Source organism: Geotrypetes seraphini, chromosome 12 (assembly GCF_902459505.1).
Source record: "Geotrypetes seraphini chromosome 12, aGeoSer1.1, whole genome shotgun sequence".
Lineage (NCBI taxonomy): Eukaryota > Metazoa > Chordata > Amphibia > Gymnophiona > Dermophiidae > Geotrypetes > Geotrypetes seraphini.
Genome location: NC_047095.1, coordinates 6495115 through 6517094, shown reverse-complemented (window position 1 = coordinate 6517094; position 21980 = coordinate 6495115). Strand labels below are relative to the sequence as shown.

Genomic DNA, 21980 nt, shown 5'->3' with positions numbered 1-21980 from the left:
CCTCCATGCCGGTGCTCTTGGCCGAAACACCTACGGTGCATACCCGTGCTACTGCCGACCCTGTCCGGTCCCAGGAACGACATCGGTCTTCCTCACCCGGTACCGCTTCGGTGCGCTCAGGCAAATCTCTCTCAAAGACCCGCCATGCCGAGCCCTCCACGCCGATGTCCAAACGTACGCACCCCGACGTTAGGGACCCAGACTTGTGGGAAGACTCCCCTCAAGGTACCGAAGAGGACGCTTCGTCAACCGACGAAGAACCCTCCATGACCGACACCGCCTCCAAACCAGAGCAATCCTCTTTCTCTAAATTCTTTAGGGAAATGTCAGCAGCTCTTTCCATCCCCTTAGAGTCCGACTCTAAGAAGTCTCAGGCTTTCCTCGATGCCCTAGACTTTGAGCAACCTCCCAAGGAATTTCTAAAGTTGCCCGTCCACGACATCTTACGGGAAACTTTCTATAAGAACTGGGAGACTCCCCTCACTGTTCCCGGAGCCCCTCGTAAATTGGATAGCTTGTACCGGGTTATCCCAATTGCCCCACGAGTCCCTCCTGGTGGAATCTACTTTGAAAAAATCTCAGGGTTCCAGTGTATATGCCTCCACCCCTCAAGGCAGAGAGGGAAAAACAATGGATAAATTTGGTAAGCGCCTTTTCCAAAATTCCATGCTAGCCAATAGAGCCAACAACTACACCTTCCACTTCTCCTTCTACATGAAGCTTCTGGTGCAACAGCTCTCCTCCTTACAGAAATATCTTCCTGAACATAAGGTCCCTCTGTTCCAGCAACAAATTTCCAGCCTCCTCCAACTCAGGAAATTTATGGTTCGCTCCATCTACGACTCATTTGAGCTGACCTCTCGCGCCTCTGCCATGGCGGTGGCCATGCGCCGTTTGGCATGGCTGAGAGTCTCTGACCTAGACATTAACCACCAGGACCGCCTGGCTAACGCACCTTGTCTGGGCGATGAACTCTTCGGAGAGTCCCTGGACTCAACAACCCAGAAACTCTCAACACATGAGACCAGGTGGGACACTCTGATCAAACCTAAAAAGAAAATTCCACCTGCTCGTCCCTACAGACAACAGTCTTCTTACCAGTGTAGGTTCTCGGCCAGACCTCTCAATCCGCCTCAACAACAGTCTCGTTGTCCTCGCCACCAACATCAGACTCAGGCTCACCCACAGACTCAACCTGCCAAACCTCCTCCTTCATCTAAGCCGTCTCAACCCTTTTGACTCTTTTCTCCAGAGCATAGCCATTCTCCCACCATCGCTGCCTCTACCTCAACCTATCGGAGGACGTCTTCAGCTTTTCCTCAGCCGTTGGGAGGTCATCACTTCGGACCAGTGGGTCCTCAACATCATTCGTCACGGCTACTCTCTCAACTTCCAGACTCTTCCACCAGACCATCCTCCCGTAGAGTCTGCTTCTCACTCCTCCCAAACCCCCCTCCTCCTGAGGGAGGTCCAATCACTCCTTCTCCTCAATGCCATCGAAGAGGTACCTCCGTACCAAAGGGGTCAGGGATTCTACTCCCGCTACTTCCTGGTCCCCAAAAAAACAGGAGACCTTCGTCCCATCCTCGATCTCAGGGACCTCAACAAGTGTCTAGTCAAAGAGAAGTTCAGAATGCTCTCCCTAGCCACGCTTTACCCTCTTCTCTCCCACCACGACTGGCTATGCTCCCTAGACCTCAAGGAGGCCTACACTCGCATTCCAATCCATCCGACTTCATGTCACTACCTACGGTTCCAGATACAGCACCATCACTATCAGTACAAAGTGCTACCCTTTGGCCTCGCATCATCGCCCAGAGTGTTCACCAAGTGCCTTATTGTGGTGGCGGCCTTCCTCAGGTCTCACGACCTTCAGGTGTTCCCCTACTTGGACGATTGGCTGGTGAAAGCACCTACGTCTCCGCTTGTACTTCAAGCCACTCATCACACCATCTCGTTCCTCCATCTCTTGGGTTTCGAGATCAACTACCCCAAGTCGCATCTGCTTCCCACACAGCGACTTCAGTTCATTGGAGCAGTTCTCGACACCACTCTAATGAGGGCATTTCTCCCCTCCGACCGCCATCGAACTCTGCTCCACCTCTGCCGTCAGGTGCTCCTTCATCACTCCATTCCAGCTCGGCAGATGATGATCCTCCTGGGCCACATGGCCTCGACGGTCCATGTACTTCCTCTGGCGCGACTCCACCTCAGGACACCTCAGTGGACTCTAGCCAACCAATGGTCACAGACCACCGATCCTCTTTCTCATCCCATCTCTGTGACATCGTCTCTTCGGCAATCTCTTCAATGGTGGTTGAACTCCTCCAATCTTTCCAGGGGTCTACTCTTTCATCTACCCTCTCACTCCACGATCATAACCACAGATGCCTCCCCCTATGCATGCGGCGCTCACCTGGGAGATCTTCACACCCAGGGACTCTGGACCCCTCAGGAGCGTCAACATCACATCAACTTCCTCGAACTCAGGGCCATGTTCTATGCTCTCAAGGCCTTCCAGCACCTTCTCTACCCTCAGGTTCTTCTCCTGTGCACAGACAACCAAGTCGCCATATACTACATAAACAAGCAAGGCGGCACCGGATCTCCCCTCCTCTGTCAGGAGGCCATCCGCATCTGGACCTGGGCCACGGCCCACAGTCTCTTCCTCAAGGCTGTCTATATCCAGGGCGAACAGAACTCCCTGGCCGACAATCTCAGCCGCATCCTTCAACCTCACGAGTGGACCCTGGATCCTCCCACACTCCACTCCATCTTTGCTCTCTGGGGCACTCCTCAGGTGGACCTCTTTGCAGCTCCTCACAACCATCAGCTGCCCCAGTTCTGTTCCAGACTCTTCTCTCCTCATCGTCTGGCCCCGGATGCATTCCTGCTCGACTGGACGGATCGATTCCTCTATGCCTTTCCTCCCCTACCTCTGATGTTGCGGACGCTCTTCAAACTCCGCAGGGACAGAGCCACCATGATCCTCATCGCCCCTCGGTGGCCTCGTCAACACTGGTTCTCCCTCCTGCTTCAGCTCAACTCCAGGGAGCCCATTCCTCTTCCTGTGTTTCCTACTCTACTTACACAGCAGCATCAGTCTCTACTACATCCCAATCTGTCCTCGCTCCACCTAACAGCTTGGTTTCTTTCGGGCTGACCTCTCCAGAGAATATGTCTCAGCCCGTCCGTCGTATTTTGGATGCTTCCAGGAAACCGGCCACCCTCCAATGTTACCATCAGAAGTGGACCCGGTTCTCCTCTTGGTGTCTCCTTCATCATCACAATCCCACCTCACTGGCGGTGGAAACTGTACTGGACTATTTGCTCTCTCTCTCCGACGCTGGCCTCAAGTCGACCTCAATCAGAGTCCACCTCAGTGCCATCACTACGTTTCATGAGCCTATCCTCGGAAAACCTCTTACGGCTCATCCCCTGGTTTCCCGGTTCATGAGAGGCCTCTTCAATGTCAAACCACCTCTGAAGTCTCCTCCAGTCGTCTGGGACCTGAATGTGGTTCTCTCAGCCCTCATGAAACCTCCATTTGAGCCTCTTGCCACAACTTCACTCAAATTTCTTACTTGGAAGGTGCTCTTCCTCATTGCCATCACCTCTGCCAGGTGGGTTAGTGAGCTGCATGCACTGGTTGCCGACCCACCTTTCACTGTTTTTCACCATGACAAGGTGGTTCTGCGTACCCATCCTAAATTTTTGCCTAAGGTGGTCTCGGACTTCCACCTCAACCAGTCCATTGTATTGCCTGTTTTCTTCCCTAAGCCCCATTCCCATCCTGGGGAACAGGCGTTACATTCGCTGGATTGTAAGCGTGTCCTTGCATACTACCTGGATCGTACCAGGGCTCACCGCTCGTCTCCTCAGCTCTTTCTGACCTTCGATCCTAACCGTCTAGATCGTCCTGTCTCTAAACGGACGCTTTCCAACTGGCTTGCTGCCTGCATTGCGTTCTGTTATGCTCGGGCCGGTCTCTCACTGGAAGGTGTTGTCACGGCCCACAGAGTCAGAGCCATGACTGCTTCTGTGGCTTTCCTCCGCTCCACACCTATCGAGGAAATCTGCAAGGCTGCCACTTGGTCCTCAGTTCACACGTTCACTACTCACTACTGTCTGGATGCCTTCTCCAGACGGGATGGACTCTTCGGCCAATCTGTGTTACAAAATTTATTTTCCTAATGGCCAACCATCCCTCCTCCCTCTCTGTTAGCTTGGAGGTCACCCATACGTTAAGAATATGCTGCCTGCTTGTCCTGGGATAAAGCACAGTTACTTACCGTAACAGGTGTTATCCAGGGACAGCAGGCAGATATTCTTACGTCCCACCCTCCTCCCCGGGTTGGCTTCTTAGCTGGCTTATCTTAACTGGGGACCACGCACTCCTCCGTCGGGCGGGAAGGCACTCACGCATGCGCGGTGCGGCCAACTAGAACTTTCTAGTTAAAAAGGTCCATACCGGGGCTCCATCGGTGACGTCACCCATACGTTAAGAATATCTGCCTGCTGTCCCTGGATAACACCTGTTACGGTAAGTAACTGTGCTTTTTCCAATTGCTCATTTATACAGAATGCATACAAAAATGCTAGCAATTAGAAAGAATCGGAAGCTGAAACAAAGTTAGCAAATGTATTAATGTCAATATGTTCCGTCCTGTTTTTTTTTTTCTTGTAGAAACAAATGAGGTTTGCTATTTATGATGGAATGGGCTCAGGTCTGGAGTACCTGTTTGATTCTTGTCTAAACAGTGTGAAAGAAATGCAGAAGGATCTTCTAAGAAGTTGCTCACAAGCTGAGGTAAGATGAAGTTTGTTGCTATTATCCATACAAATCTCTTTTTTTAAATTTGCAATTCAGATAAATTTTACAAGAAAATACAAATTTAGCATACACAAGAAAAAGATCATCCATACAATAAAGATATTTTACTACTACCTGTTTGCCAGCCTGCTTAGTTTTCTTTGGTGCTCATGGCCGTCCCTGAGGTTGTCTTGCCTATTGTTAAGCAGGGGTCGAGTGCAGGTTGTTAGGCACCCTTAGGAGGCTTGGCTGTGTCTTCACCTCTGCCCGTTCCGGTGTGCATCTGTTGGTCCGCAGGGGTGGAGGTGCAGTCAGGCATAAAGTCTGACTGGCAGCTAGAAGATCAGCATTGCAGAGACATTCCCAGCATGAAGCAGTGATTCTGTGATCCAGCTACTGTAAGAGAGCTGAGGCAGGCTGCAGCACAGCTCCACAAACTGGGCACAGTGAGTAAAGGCTATGAGGTGAATCGGATGAGGTTTGAAAAGTGGAGTTTTCAAGGTTTCTGCATGTCCCCCTGTGTTCCCTAACCTGAAAAATCCTAAAATTGCTGGGGTTTTTTTTTTTTTTTTTACTTTCCAAAGTGTGAAAAAATATTGCGATTTTGGTGCGAATTTCATGGCAGCTGCCATCTTGGATTTTTAGCAGTCTTTTTTTTTTTTTCCCAAAGCTCCTTGCTTTTCCAAAACTGCCTCAAATCTTATTGGGATAGAGTCCTTAGACTCTCTTACTGTGAATTCTTGCTAGGATTGCATAAATTATGCGCTTCAGGAGCATTCTTGCGTCACATGCCATGTGGTGCGGCAGTGCAAAGCTTAGTCTCTCCCCTAGTCAGGAAGGTGTCAAAAAGCTCGACTAGCCCAGTGGGACAGTCTTCTTTATTTGGAGGACTTGGCACAGCGGTCCCTCCGCAGTCTACGGAATGCATGGTTAAGGTATCCGAGGGTGACTGTGCCCCAGGAGCCGGAGACATTCTCAAGAGTTTCTGAAACAGTTGTGGGGAAAATATATTTCAAAGCAGGCATTCTTTCCCTGCGCAGCCCCATCCTGCATCCACTGCGGCTCTGTGGCGTTGCTTCTATGGACATGTCCTTGTCTGTCAGCCGCTTTTCTTAGTCTGCCTGTTCCTAATCCTTTTACTGCTGACCAGCTTGCTGACCCCCCTTATTTCAAGGTGCAGTGCTTCTAAGGACCATGGACAAGGAACTGTTTGCTGGACCTTCAGATTTTTCAAGGGCTCTAGGACTTGGGGACAATCCCACAGGTCTGTGCTTATTTCAGTCTGCGGCTTTGCTGGATCTTTTTTCTGAGTTTTTGCAGGAACTGCATTTGGTCACTCAGCCGGCTCTCTCCTCTTCTTCCTCCTGGCTTTGTGGTGTTTGCTCGCAGTCTTCCACCTTTCCCTGGCACCCTGATATGGGCAATTTAATATCGGAGCAATGTGATTCTCCGGAACGTGCTCTTTTGTTAGCGAGGGCCATGTCTCGTTGTATCCTCTGGCACTGGAGTGCCTGCAGGTTCTGGATCAGCCTAGAGTGGATTTGTTGGTTTTGCAGGTGCCTAACTTCACCTCTCTTCCCAGGGAAAGACGCCCCAAAGCAGCCTGAAAGCCCAAAGCAGCTGCATCAAAAGCTTCTGGAGGAGTACATCCACACAGCGTTCCTGCATAACTGTAAACACCTTAGTTATGCAGGACCGCTGTGTGGACGTAGTCCTCCAGAAGCTTTTGATGCAGCTGCTTTGGGGCGTCTTTTATCAAACGTGCCTGTCTGTCTCGCTTGCGCACCCTGGAGAGTGAAGCTGTAGATTCTCCTCCTCCAACTTCTTTTGACTGATGCTTTATATGCCTTATACGGGTTTTGGTGTTCTCCATTTCTGCCCACAGCATGCTCTGGATTAGATAATGGTTGTGGGTTCAAATCCCATGCTGCTTCTTGTGACCTTGGGCAAGTCACTTAATCCCCCATTGCCCCAGGTACATTAGATAGTGTGAGCCCACCAGGACAGATAGGGAATAATCCTTGAATACTGAATGTAAATTACTTAGGCTATAAGTGGTATATAAATAAATAAATACTTTAGCGAGACTTCCCTTTCAGGGCAGTTGTTTTGGAAAGGTCCTGGTCATCCTCTTGGATTCTGTGGTGGTCTGTCGCCCTAAGCCTCTGCCTAATAGCAGACCCAGACCCTCTAGGGCAGTGGTCTCAAACTCAAACCCTTTGCAGAGCCACATTTTGGATTTGTAGGTACTTGGAGAGGGCCTCAGAAAAAATAGTTAATGTCTTATTAAAGAAATGACAATTTTGCATTGGTAAAACTCTTTATAGTTTATAAATCTTTCCTTTTGGCTAAGTCTTAATAATAATATTGTAATTTATAGCTAAAGAGACATATGATCAAGAAACTGTTTTATTTTACTTTTGTGATTATGATAAATATAACGAGGGTCTCAAAATAGTATCTGGCAGGCCGCATGTGGCCCCCGTGCCACGAGTTTGAGATCACTGGTCTAGGGGATCTGCTTGCTCTAATTTTCATGGCTTCAAGCATTATCACTCGTATTCCAGTACAACATCTCGGACCAGAGCTCCCGTCAGCAGTATTCCGGCTACAGACATGCCCAGCCATCTGGCTCCTGTCTTGCACCTCCTGCCAAGAAGGTACAATACGCCAGTATGAGGGAACCCTTCTACAGATAGGGACAGGCTGTCGGCGTTCCTGCCAGCTTGGGTATTTGGGTTTGCATTTCGTCTGACCAGTGGGATCTGGACTTTATTTGGTTGAGCTCTAATTGGACTTTGCCTGGCCTCTGACCGACTGGTTAGTGGATTCTCCTGCAGAGCACCTGGACAAGGTGCTCCTAGTGCAGGCTACTGTACAGTGCTTGCTGGATACTCAAGCTCTAGAGCGGGTGCCGCCCAACCTTTCAGACTGGCAGATCCTTCACATATTTTATTGTGCCAATGAATGGCTCCGACAGTTGAAGGCCTATTCAGGAGTGGCAGCATGTTCATGAGGCTCTCAGGATTCCATGCTTTCACAGGGAAACAATGCAATATGTCATAATGGCGGTAGACCCGAGAGGGTTCCTTGCCTCTCTGGATTCATGGAGGCATACTTGCACATTCTGATCTTTCCAGCTCATTTTGCTCAACAATTACCAGTTGTTGACTCTGCCCTTTAGTCTAGCGACTGCTCCTCTTACCTTCACCGAGGTGATGGATGTCGTAGCGGGTTACTTAAGTAAGATGGGTCTACAGGTACACCCTGTCTTGGGCAACTGGCTAATCAGAGCTCCCTCGTTGGCCGAGGGTTGAAACACGGTGGATCAGGTGATCCAGGTGCTGGAGGACCTTGGTTGGATTGTGAATTACAGAAAGGATTGTGAATTACAGAAAGTCTCTCATTCACGCTGTCTTGGAATTACTGGGTGTTCTTTTCAACACGGCTCTGGGCTACATCTGTCTCCCAGGGGCACGCACACGCACAGATTCTTCATTCAAAGATTTCTTCACTGCTTCAGTTCGTTCGGATCAGGACTATTTTCAGGTCCTGGGATCCGTGGCTGCCACTTTGGATGTGACTCCTTGGGCAAGAGCGCACATGAATCCTTTCCAGCATGTCTTACTTTCTTGCTAGGTTCCGCACCTGGGTACGTTACAGATCAGTTTTCCCTGGACTCTGGAAGCTTAGGCCAACATGATTTGTGGCTTCTCCCACAGTCACTATGCAAGGGTGTACCACTGTGGATTGTCTCCTGGGTCGTGGTGCTGACAGATGCCAGCCTTCTGGGCTGGGGAGCCCACTGTACTCGGCGTCCCATTCAGGGATATTGGACACCATTTCAGTGGTTGGAGTTCAGAGACATTTGGCTGGCTGTGGAGGGCCAAGCAGGCAGTCTTCTCTGCAATTCAATGTCAGTAGCCTATGTCAATTACCAGAGAAGTGCCAAAGGCAGCTTTCTGGCTCAGGAGGCCTGCCTTCTCTTTATGTGGATGGTACGCCCCTTCCAGATGCTCTCAGCAGCGCATGTGGCAGGAGTCAACATTGTTCAGGCTGACTTCCTCAGCAGACAGCTCTTGGATCAGGGCAACTAATTGCTAGCCCCAGCGACATTCCGAGCCATTGTGCAGTGCTGGGATTGGCACCGCTTTGACCTCATGCCTACAGCAGATCATTTCTTCAGTGAAATATCTGAGCTCAGAAGCATGGATTTCGACGCTCTGGTGCAGAAGTGGCCTCAGGGAATCCTTTTTGTCTTTCCTTCATGGCCCTTGATAGACCAAGTCTTTCGGTGGATTGTGGACCATCCGGGCTGTGGTATGTGGATCTGATGCGTCTTCACTAGGGTATAATAAAACTGATCATATATTATGTGATTATATACAGCAGTATAAAGAGGCTTATTTGATTTTCCTAGGCTGCGTTTGGTACCATATTTACTCAAATATAAACCAATCTGATTATAAACCGAGGTAACCTTCCCCACCCCACAAAAAAAAGGGGGGGAATAATCACTCAAATATAAACCGGTGTGTGTGTGTGTGTTTATATTAAATTGCCCTGCGTTGCTTCCAGTCCTTCCCTCTCTCCTTTCCTTCCTTCCCTCCCTGCCCAGCTCTGCACCCTGCCTCAAATGCCCACAGTAGGTTTCCCTTAAGCGCTTTATGGTCCAGCGGTGAGCCGGGACAGGAGTGATTCTTCCCCTGTCTTGGCCAACTGTTATCTACCCCACCTCCCCCCACTTCCCAGGTCTTCTACAATATTTCTGGTGGTCTAGAGGTGAAGCAGGGCAGGAGCTATCTTTGTTTGCTCCTGCCCTGTGCAGAGCTGCAATCAGAAATGGTTGCTAAGAGTTCCTGCAGCAGTCTTGCAAATTCTTACGGTCTCACAAGACTGTCCTGGGAACTTGTGTCAGTTATTTCTGATCATGGTTCTGGATGGGGCAGGAGCAAACGAAGATAGCTTTATTTATTTATTCAATTTTCTATACTGTTCTCCCAGGAGAGCTCAGAACGGTTTACATGAATTTATTCAGGTACTCAAGCATTTTTCCTGTCTGTCCTGGTGGGCTCATAATCTATCTAGTGTACCTGGGGCAATTGGGGAATTAAGTAACTTGTCTAGGGTCGCAAGGTGCAGAGTGGGCTTGAACCCACAACCCCAGGGTACTGAGGATGTAGCTTTAATCACTGCACCACACTCTCCTGCCCTGCTTCACCTGACTCGCTTCTCCTGCCCTGCTTCACCTCTAGACCACCAGGGTTCAAAGGTATGTTGTAGAGGGGTCCAGGAGGGAAGGTGGGGTGGTTAACAGTCAGCTGGGACAGGACGCAGTAGGATTCCTTCTGTCCCGACTTACTGCAAGCCCACCAGGGCTTACGGCAGACCTTGGGTGGGAGGCGGGGGAACGCGCAGACCTGCGGACCTGAATATAAACAGAGACCCCCATTTATGGGCCATTTTTTTGGCCCCAAAATATGTTTATATTCGAGTATATATGGTATTCAGTTTATAGCCTTTAGGTTTAAATACAAATTTTGACCTTCCAGCTCAAACAGCCCCTGATTACTCATGACTTAGTGCTATGAGCTTTCATTTACTTTCCAGAGTACTCCCCTTTATTATTGGCCAAGAGGCAGAGGCCATGACTCCTTGTTATTTGCATGCATTCCAAAAGTGCTGACTTTGTCATATAGCTACAAATCTTTTGAAGGCTTTTTCCCCTTTTGTGTGTCTTAACAAAAATCTTTAGTAAATCTGATTTTGTTCCATGCTTTATGTGCTTTCTGTACTTAATAATTGTTCAGTGGTTCTGGAGTTGGTGTTAGATTTTTACTCTGTGCTTTGAATAAATAGCATATGCCACAGAATAATTGCCAAAATTCTTTCTAGGTTCAGAAACAAATAAAGAATAATGCCATGGTTTTAACAGTATTCTTTCAAGACAGCATAGCAGAATGCCTAAAGGTAAGTGTATGTGTGTGTATATAAAGCAAAAAGAAGAAACAGTGGGTCATTTAAATCACCTTGAACCTGTTCTGGAGAAGTGTGATCAAGAAATCCAGATTAGATTAGATTATTGGGAACACAATTGAGGAATCTGTCATAGAAAATGAGAAACTGAAAATTTTATGGCAGATTTAAATTCAGATGGACCACAATATGGAAAATAATACACCAAATATAACGATAGAAGAAAAGTTTGTATGGGTCATATCTATACCAGGAGACAATCGAGTGGAAGAAAGGGATGGGATTTGTATACTGCCTTTTTGTGGTTACACATTCAAAGTGGTTTACATATGTACAGATACTTATTTTATTTTGTACCTGAGGCAACGGAAGATTAAGTGACTTACCCAGGGTTACAAGGAGCACCGGTGGGATTCGATCCCACAACCTTGGGGTATTGAGGCAGCTATTAGGCCACTCATCACCTTTCTCAAAGGAACTCTTGAGAAAGTCATAATATATAGGAATCTAGAAACTGTGACTTTGGAAGAAAGAATCAGAAATAGTACCAATTGTAATAGGGACATACGAACATAAGTGTTGTCTTACTGGGACAGGCCAAAGGTCCATCAAGCCCAGTATCCTGTTTTTCAACAATAGCCAGTCGAGGTCACAGGTGTCTGGCAAGATCGATACCAAATACATTGAAAACAAACAAACCTGGAGTAGCTTAAAATCAAACGCTGGGTTTTACTAAATGGCGGTAGAGGATTCTACCGCAGGCCAGTGAGTTAAATGTTCCAATGCTCATAGAATTGCTATGAGCATCGGAGCGTTTAACTTGCCAGCCCTTAGTAGAAACCTCTACTGCGGTTTAGTAAAAGGAGCTCACATAACATAGTAAGAAAATAAAGGCAGCGTTTCTCTATCAAGTGTGTGTTTTCAATAGTAATCCACAACAATAAACTTTTGAAATTGACTGCTGTTCAAGTGAAAATTTGAAACAACTTCAGTGGCTGTTACCAATAAACTCTTTTATGAGAAATGTTCCAAGCAGATATAAGCAAAAATCACTTATCTCAATTTTATGAAAGCTGGAACACTTCTCCCAGAAATACATTCCTGTACTTTGTTCCTCACCATAAAGAAAAAAGAAAACTTGAAACAGCAAAAGAAGACATAGACAATTAAAATGAAGCTGGCAAAAAACAAAAGATTAAAGATTCTTACATGGCACATTTAGCGTGAAGTTTGCTGGGCCCAGCTCAAGTACAGTCAAAGGACTGGGTAAACCAAATAAAAACATCTGATATTACTGTCACAGCACATAGAAAGGATTCTTTTTTTCAGGCATTGGTAACCTTGATAGAAGACAGGCCCCTCAGAACCACCCCCCTCTCCATATCAGACAACAGGAGTTACCTCGGACAGCCACAGGCCGGGGAGACCTTGCAGCTCATCTGCATATTCCTCCTAACTTTCTCAGGGGTGACTCTCAGGTCCACTCCAATCCAGGCCTTTGCTCCTCCTATCCAGTGCCCCCACCAGCTGGCTGACAGGTGCTGGGGTAGTTTTGCAGCTAGCATTTTCTGGGGTGACTCTCTCTGGTCCATCCCGATCCATTTAGATCTCTGCTCCTGCTACACAGTGCTCCCAACAGTTATCTGCCAGGTGGCATGCACCTTACATTCTAGTTCCACAGGTTTAGATCTTCCTTTATCCTAGGACAAGCAGGCAGCATAGTCTCGCATGTGGGTGACGTCATCCATGGAGCCTGGCACAGACAGTGAAAAGTGCACTGACACTTTAAGAGTTCATAAGCTTTTAGACTGCCCATGCTGCACATGTGCGAGTGCCTTCCCACCCGATGAGGGCTCATGGTACTTCAGTTCTTTGTTTTCCACGGAGTGAATAAGTTGTGTTTTGCCTTCCCTCAGTGCGATCAATTTGTGAAATATAGTTTCACAAGTTTTTGGTTTTTGTTTTTGTTTTTTAAGTTTGTTTTGTTCATATTTCTTTCTTTTAGTTTAAAAATCTCATAAAAACCTTTTATTTTGGTTTGTTTATTTTTCCTCTGTCCTGTTTGAGGTCTGGGGTCTCGTTGTTGGGCGGCGGTCTTTCTTTTCACAAAAATTGAGTTTAATTTAGCTGCTCAAGTTTTCCCGTCCATGTCGAAAGACATCGAGCGGGTTTAAAAAGTGCTGTCGGTTTCAATGGCATATTTCCATCATTGACCCGCACAACTGGTATATCCAGTGTTTAGAGAAAACCAAAAAAACTCTGTGGAGTGACTATGTTCCCAAATGGACTTTATTTGAAAGTATCAAAGTTTAAAAGGTACACTAAAATCATCCACATAAGGAACTTTGATACTTTCAAATAAAGTCCATTTGGGAACATCGTCACTCCACAGAGTTTTTTTGGTTTTCTCTGGATTTTCTTCTTTGTGGATATTTTGGGGTCAATTCCTTTTGTTTTTTGCTTGTTGCATATCCAGTGTTTAGAGCACATATGTCAAATGCAAGGCCTGCGGCAATGTTCCCAATGTTCCCCTTTAAGCCCAGCATGTCCTCCCCTCCGCGCTGGGCCGCCGCCACCAAGCCGGAAAGTCCGCTGACCTCAGCAGTGACTCGGCAGTGCTGTTCGTGGCTCCCCCCCCTGCCCTCCATCCACCACGATCCACCCAGGCGGAAACAGGAAATTGTGCGTCATTGGAGACAGACTGTGGCAGACAAAAAGCAGGAGGAGCAACGCACAGCACTCCCGAATTGCTGAGGCCGGCAAATTCCCCAGCCCAGGAGTGACATTGGACCGGCGCCGGAGGGATAGGCATGATGGGCTGTGAAGAGAGCGAGATGAAGGGAGAGATGTTGGACCTGCGGTAGTGTGGAGAAAGAGGGAAAAAGTTACTTGAAGGGAGAACCGTTGGGAAGAGAAAGGGAGGGGGGAGGGAGGCAGACAGACAGGGAGAGAGATGGGATGGGGGGCAGTTGTGAAGAGAAAGGGAGAGAAGTTGAATCTGGAGATGGAAGGGGATGGAGAAATGTTAGGCCTGGGGATGGAAGGGAGAGAGAGATGCAGCATCTTTTTTTTTTTTTCCTTTCCATCTCATTGTTCAGCATCAAGGAGGGAGGGAAGAAGAAAAACAGAAAAGAGACAGAGCAAAATATTGGACTAAGAGGAGAGAGGAGGAGAGATAGAAGGAAATAGGAGGCTGGGAAAGGAGTGAGATAGGAAATGGGAGATCTACAGAATAAGAGAAGATGGAAAATTGATAGGTAGCTGAAAATTTAAAAAGGAGAAAGATGGCAAGATTGAGTGGACAGAGGCAGAAAAGAAAAAAGGAGAAAAGTTGAAAGAGGAGAAAAAAAATGGACAGCAGGCACTGGAAAGAGAATTAGAAGATAGACAAAATCAGAAAGAGAAACTGGGACCAAAAGCAAAATGACCAGACAACAAAAGGTAGAAAAAATAATTTTATTTTCTATTTTGTGATTACAATATGTCAGATTTGAAATATGTATCCTGCCAGAGCTGGTGTTAGACAGCAAGCGTGAACTAGGACCTAAAAGAGAGGAAAAGTCTTTCTTTTTTATTTATTTTGTAGCCGGCGTGGAGTTGGAGAGGTATTGGAGTGGTTACTTCTACCAAGACTAACCCCCTCCTTTGCTGGCGCACAGTGTGGATTTTGGCGCCAGTGATTGATCCGACGCTCAGAGAAGTCCTGTGAGCCAATGGAGCAGCCACCGGTGCTGAGGCCCACACTGCATGTCAGCAAAGGAGGGGGCAAGTATCTTAATAAAAAATCCAGCCCACGGCAGCCTGAGTTTTAGATTTCAGCCCCTTATGTGATTTGAGTTTGACACCCCTGGTTTAGAGCCTGAACATTGGGTGGACTCCTGTATTCGTTGCTCTAGCCTTCGGCTTCAGCAGGAAAAGGTTTTCGGTTCACTTATGGAGGAAGTCTTAGTCCTCGGTACTCATGGTGCCTGCATTGACATCGGAATCCCTGCCTCTGGTAAGCCTGCTGAGAAGCCGACCACTTCCCAGCTGGAGTTACAGGCCTCTTCAGCATCGAGTCCCTCGATGCAGGCCAAGCCTCAATGCCAGCATTCTCCTTCAGTGCAGGCTGTGTTTCCTACAAGGCGTGCATCCTCTTTGAGGTCTCTTACCCCTAGACACTCTGCTGCACCATTGATACTCGCTCAGTCTCAAGTATCGGTGCAGGATATTCGATCCAGGATCAATGACTTTCTGCACAGAAAGATTGGAGACATGTTCAAACTAATCTCCATGTCAATGTCTACACTGACCTCATCGATATCGGCCCAGCCCAAGCGTAGCTGTCACAGGCCACAAGGTACTACTTTGAAGTCTATTCCTAAACATCACTCTGCTTCGCTTCAATGTTCCTCAAGTCGTCGATGCTCGCCCTCAGAACATCATTCTGCTTCTTCAAGGCATCAACTCTCATTCTCTGTGCCGGCGATCCTCTTTATCAGAACATCGGTCAATATAGAGGTATCGACGTCCTTCGTCACATTGAGATTCTGCATCAAGACATCGAAGGTCTTCATCGAGACACCGGAAAGCTTCATTGAGAATGTTGACATTCTTCATTGAAGCATCGACAACCTTCATCTAAACATTGAACTTCAAAGCATACGTCATGGTACTGAAGGTCTCCATCTTCAGCTTAATCAGGTTGGTACCGTCATTCCAGAGACTTTCCAAACCTTGACTGAGACTAATTTGCTTTCAGATCACAGTGACTCAGAGTGGAAAACTAATTTATCAGTGCCTGAGTCTTTTGGAATACTTTCAGAATAGTCTGCACCACCACTTAGGAGAAGATCACCTCCTGAAGGCTCTCTTTCACCAAATACATCAGGCAATTGGGTAAAGAGCTTCCTGTAAAATTAGAAGCAGACATTGAACCCAGAGTTGAATTGCTGAAGGCATTAGACTTTGATGAGCCCCCTAAAGAGCTTTTGAAATTGCCACTTCACAGTTTTTTGAAGGAGTCTCTTCTAGAAAATCGGGAGGCACCACTGTCGGTGACTGTTGCTCCTAGGAAGCTAGACTCCCTATATAGGATTATTTCATGTCCAGGGTTTGATAAACCACAATGCCAACATCAGTCGTTACTGGTAGAATCCGCCCTTAAGAAGTCGTCTAGCTCCAGAGTCTATATCACAGCTCCTCCAGGTGTGAAGGAAGAACTATGTACAAGTTTGGTTGTTGATTTATATCAAAATTCAGTGCTATCTAACAAGAGTATTGAACTACAATTTTTTCATGCCCTTTTATTTCAAGCAGTTGGTGAAAAAGATATCAGCATTTGAGCAGTACATTCCACCAGCTCATCTTCCTGAGTTCAAACATATTACTCATGCCCGGCTGCAAACCAGGAAGTACATGGCACTGCTTTTGACACGTTCAAACTGACATCCAGAGCTTCTGGTATGGCCATAACTATGAGGCAGCTGGCCTGGTTACAAGTCTCCGATATGGACATCAATCTTCAAGACCGCTTGGCCAACATTCCATGTACAGGAGAAGAACTTTTTGGAGAGAAAGTAGAGTTTGCCACACAAAAGCTTACTCAGCATGAGCAGAGTTAGAATATACCCTTAACAAAACCAAGAAGTCCCAGGTGGTTCTTTGCACTCATCCTACATTCCTTCCAAAAGTTGTCATGAAATTTCATCTGAATCAATCCATTGTACTTCCAGTTGTCTTTCCAAAGCCTCATTCTCATCTGGGAAAAGCAGCTCTTCATACATTGGACTGTAAGAGTGCCTTGGCGTACTACCTTCAAAGGACTAAACCACACAGGACTTCACCTCAACTGTTCATCTCCTTCGATCCCAACAAACTAGGCTGACCTGTCACCAAGAGACCTATTTGCACATGGCTAGTAGCCTGTATTTCCTTCTGCTATGCTCAGGCTGGGTTACAACTCGAGGGACGTGTTAATGGCACACAGAGTTCGAGTGATGGCAGCCTCGGTGGCTTTCTTATGTTCCACTCCCATTGATGAAATTTGCAAAGCAGCCGCTTGGTCCTCAATCCACACTTTCACATCTCACTACTGTCTAGAATCCTATTCCAGATGATATGGTCATTTTGGCCCAGCAGTATTACAGAATCTATTTTCTTCTTAATGGCCAACTCTCTCTCCATCCGATTGCAGTAAGCTAGGGAGTCCCATACGTGAGAATATGCTGCTTACTTGTCCAAGGGTAAAGCACAGTTACTTACCGTAACAGGTGTTATCCGGAGACAGCAGGCAAATATTCTCACATCCCTCCCATCTCCCCTGGTTGGCTTCTTAGCTTGCTCATGGAACTGAGGTACTGCAAGCCCTCGTCGGGCGGGAAGGCATTCGCAAATGCATGGTGTGGACAGTCTAAAAGCTTATGAACTCTTAAAGTGGTGGTGCACTTTACACTGTCCGTACCAGACTCCGTGGATGACATCACCCTTATGTGAGAATCTCTGCCTGCTATCTCCGGATAACAACTGTTATGGGTAAGTAACTGTGCTTTCTCCCATTTCCTATGTCTTCACTACTCTCGTTCTGATACTGATTCTTCTCAGTCTTGCTTCCCATCTCAAACCACTGCAATACTTCAAGACCACGTTGTCTGCTTCCTGCTTTTATCACCTTGCCATCCTTTTTGTCTTCTACCTTCCTTACTATCAAGCGTCAACATTTTTCTTCTGAGTGTAGCTCATCTTCAGCACTGTTATGCCTTCCTTTCTCTTTTTCATATCTCTTGCTCCTTCTGTTCTTTCTGGGATATCAGTCCCAATCCTGTCCCCTGCACAAGCTCAGAGAAATCTTTGTGATTTCTCTAAGCCAAGGATATTCAGGGTTGGAGATGGCGCAAAGTTTGGACTTTCATGCATATTTCTGTATTTTCATAAATGTTCTCATTTTTGTGCATACTAAACAGAAGGTGTAAATTTGTATGTATGCTTATCTTCAGTGAGATAATTTTCAGAGGAGTGCATACATATTTTTACTTTTCAAAATTTGGTATAAGTTATGTGCTTTTGGCTGCATATACTAGATGAGCTGTTACAAAATCATCTTTTTGGTTTCCTGAGAATTCTAGTAGATTTTCACTTTAGCAAATAAACTTTCTATATAATATGATATGGAGGGGGGGGATGGAACACTTCTGATAGTAATACTGTCAGCTGAGAATTTTAAATAAATGGTTTATCAAAACAGGTTGATATGAGGGCTCAGCTGAGGAAAGAATCTGGTTATTGGGACCCAAAGAAGATGTCGTGCCTAGCTGAGGAACTCCTGAAATTAAGCCACTGCATCGGGCAACTGCATCAGGTGGTTCTGTCTGCAATGAAAGGTATTGAAGCAGCCATTTTGTCACCTCTATAACAGAAACAAATTTAGTATGGTTTACTATAAATTCTAGCATTCATCTTTCAATCCACAGCTTAAAAGTAGGTTATTTAAAATCTTTAGCAATAAAGATGTAACATTAACATTATACTTATAGACCGCGTTACCAAAAATTATAAACATTTGACATAATCGTATATTTGAATGAGTCGGCTAGTCAGGTATTTGGAGAAAAGATAGGTTTTTAGCTGTTTTCTAAAATGTCTGTACGAAACAGCTGTGAACAACAATGATCAAAAAGACTACATTATACCATTCAAACAGCAATTAGGTCATTCTGTAGCTTTTCAGTAGCAAATATTCTTATCATACAGACATGATAATGTACAAGCTGCAAGATGTAGAATATGGTTTTCAGCCACAGAATTATGGTTTCTGTTAAAGTAGCAGTGGTATGTTTCGGAATGTTTTGCCAAACAGTTTTGACAGGCGCTAAATGATTGTCACAGATTTTCAACTTGCCAAATTCCACATGCACAAGTTTTCTAATAGTCAACCACTTTGAGTTGTGAAAATCAGTATAGTAGAACCTCCTTGAAGATGAAATGAGTTATTTTCTGGCTGGTAGCTCTCTGATAGTAGACCAAAGTATATGAAAACATAATTAGAGCAACAAGTTAATTGCAGTTAACTCTAAAAGAATCATGTAGTAGCATCTCCTGTCTCCTCCAAACATCTCTTCTGCTCATCAACTCCTAGCCCCTGTCCTTAGCGCAAACTGGCATTCTTTCCTCCACCTGCAATTCAGCATTACCCCACAACTGCACAGTCTCCCTTTAAAGGTTGTCTTCTGTTGGTCCTAAGCAGTGGCAGCATTACAAATACTGTGCCTGTGGCCTGCTTCAAATCTTTCCCTCTGACCTATCCTACCCACCTTTTTAAGATTGACTGGTGGTGGGGATTGAGGGGGGGTGGGGTTGGATGTTGAGGAGAAGGGAGGGAGGAGAAGGTGGGGAGAAGGGAGGGAGGACTACTGGTGGAAACTATGGGTGAGCTCCAGCAGCCACAAGAAGAACTTAGTGCTTCTCACCACCAAGTTTGTTTCACTGCTTGTAAAGGGGAGGGAGGTGAGGTGCTGGACGATGGGAGGAGGGGAGAGAAAGAGAGAGAACCACAGGATATAGAAATAATGGTTCTGGGGAAAGAGGAGAAGGAGGGAAGTAAGAGAGGGAAATATCTTGGATCTGGGGATGGGAGGGAGGGGAGATTCAGCCCTTTAGAGAAGGGAAGGGGGATGAGATTTGATATATCACCTTTCCGTGGTTAGTCAAAGCGGTTTACATAACTTGCCTAGAGTCACAAGGAGCTGCACTGGGAAATTAAATAAAATACTTTTAATTGTGCTATTAATTATAGTTAAAATTTTTAAACAAAATAATAAAATAGGTAATAACAAGATAAAAACCAAAATTCTCAGTGCCACAGTATGTCTAAAATGTGGGTCTTTCAAATCCCAGAAGGTGATGTTGCTGTTCAGGTGTAGTGTTTATACAGATTTAAGAACTGCAGAACTAGACAAGATATTCCTGAAGTGCTAATAGAGATGTGTATTGTTCTCACGACAGAGACACTCAGAGACTGCAACCTGCTCTTCACACTCTTGGATAATATGTGCATCTCTGCGGGCCACATCAATGAAAATATCAGTTTTGTCAACCAAACCCCAAAATCTCTGATAGAAGTAAGGGAACTGAATACACTCACCAGAGCATTCATCCGAAGTTTTGAACTGAAGCAAAACCTGGAACAACCTGAAACTCAGGATACTTGCTTGCAAAGAGAGGAGCTCGGAAGGAAACTTGTTGCAACTGATGAATCTATTTGGAAAATGATGCAGCCTCGGACTCTAAGCTCCGTAAAGTGTTCACCCAGTGAAATAAAGTGGGTTTGATTTGGTGCTGGCATTATTGCACTTATCTCACTTCCAGGTATTTAAAAAAAGAAGAAAAAACAAATCTTTGGCAGCTGTAATGATTCAATAATTATTTGAGGTAATGATCAAACCCTCTGGTTCATTTTAGTCTATTCCTCAAGGTGGTGTACCTAAAGTGTGCAAGGTGGGGAATGGTTCTCTGTTGTAAGGGAACAAATATTTTGAACTCTGAAGGCAAACCCGCAATTCCTTAACATCTATGATGCTACTGAAATGTTTCCCTTATGAAAATAATTGCATAAAGTTGATCTTCTATAAAATCCAACAAAAGAACCAATCTGCATGCATGCAAGTTATAGTAGCATTTGGTTTTGTTACTAGTGTCAGTTATGACACTAAAAGCAATATTCCTGCTGTTTAAAATAAGCAAAAATTATTTGCAAAACTGTTTATTGGTGAAAAGCACAAATGAAAACCACCAGAAATAATACAGCATAGACAAAATTTTCAAAACCATAAAAACCTCCCCCTCCCCCACCCAAAAGAAATAAAAAAGAAAGAAAGAAATATAAATAAAGAAATAAAGGCATGGAGCAGCAGAAGAGCAAATGTCACAAGCAATACAAGAAAATAACGAAAACAAAAATTATGTGTCTTGCTATTTCTCAGCACTGGCACTGTCATGTAGAATTTCTACAGTATCTTCTGGAAGCAGTGGATAAGCCACAGGATCCTATAAATCTTGTGCATTTGTAATTAAAGATGTGACAGACCTTCAGATTATATAGAAACCTGACTTGCACCCTTCTGCTGCTTCCATTACCCCCAAAGTCCCTGGTTCCTGCCACCAACGCCTTTATTCCATTCCTACCATCCTCGCCCTAGCACAGATGAACTGAGTACCAGTGATTACAGCCAGTAGCAATACTACTGTGGACTTCTGCACTGATACTACTTGCAGTAGCTTTGACCCCCCCACCTCCTTTTCCTATTTGTAAAAAAATAACCCCCCCCCAAAAAAAAACCAAACAAACCCTAAACAGTGGGATGGGTCAAGGCTGCTGCAGGGACCAAGTGTACGAGCTCACAGTCCCACACATGGTACAAGGTTCTTCAGCTGTCATCGGCAGTTCCTGACTCACCTTGCATCTTAAGAGTACTATTTAGTTTGTGAGTTTATTAATATAGTCTTTGAGTGTTGTTTAGCATTCCCAGCTATCAAATGTGCCTTTTTAATTTTGCTCTTTGAACAGTGATCAATTTATTCTATCAGGCTTCACTTCAACATAGCCATTATAAAATAAAATCTGAATCCAAAGAATATTGTGAGAATGGATTTCAAAACCACACTGGCCAAATACTTTCCAGCGTCTTATTTTTATTTTGTTGACATATCTAAAATAACCTAGTGAAGGGAGTGGTGCAATATACGATGATTGTCTTGGCAAATCAGAGCTATTTTCCTTTAGAGCACAACTTCATACAGCTATTTTGGCTATCCTTGATGGACGGAGCTTTAACTTGCATTAAATGCTCTCTTAAAGGAGTTTCTGATCTAAAGAAACAGAGGTTAGGACCTTTAGCTCACAAAGGACAATAACAGAAAATTGCCTTGTCTGAAGAAAGCACTTGTTAGTATAGATTAAAATGTCGCTTCCCATAGGTCTTAAGGGGTTTTCTCCTTGAAAACATGGAAAACACATGGTGAAGAGATGCCAAATGACATTTTTGAAAGAAGGTGTGCCCAAGGGAACACTACCTGTGTTTTTCCTCAACAACTTTAGTAGGGGACACTATTGTTATTCAGAGGAACACTGGACTGTGACGGAGTATACAGGCAGAAAAATTCCTTTTTTTTTTTTTGTCCTTTCATGTTTTTGTAATAGTGCATGCTATTTATAACA

The 21980-nt window shown here is 45.5% G+C and overlaps 1 protein-coding gene across 3 annotated transcripts in view; it reads left to right on the top strand.

The window, feature by feature from the left end:
* Positions 1–21105, top strand: part of KIF14 (kinesin family member 14) — a 152864-nt gene extending 131759 nt beyond the window's left edge. For all 3 annotated transcript variants that reach the window (XM_033916674.1, XM_033916672.1, XM_033916673.1), the window contains exons 27-30: positions 4688–4810; positions 10709–10783; positions 18012–18147; positions 19769–21105. In XM_033916674.1, coding sequence (XP_033772565.1) covers positions 4688–4810; positions 10709–10783; positions 18012–18147; positions 19769–20094 — 660 coding nt within the window. In that variant the 3' untranslated portion in view covers positions 20095–21105. The remainder of the gene's footprint in view (positions 1–4687; positions 4811–10708; positions 10784–18011; positions 18148–19768) is intronic.
* Positions 21106–21980: the final 875 nt, after the last annotated feature.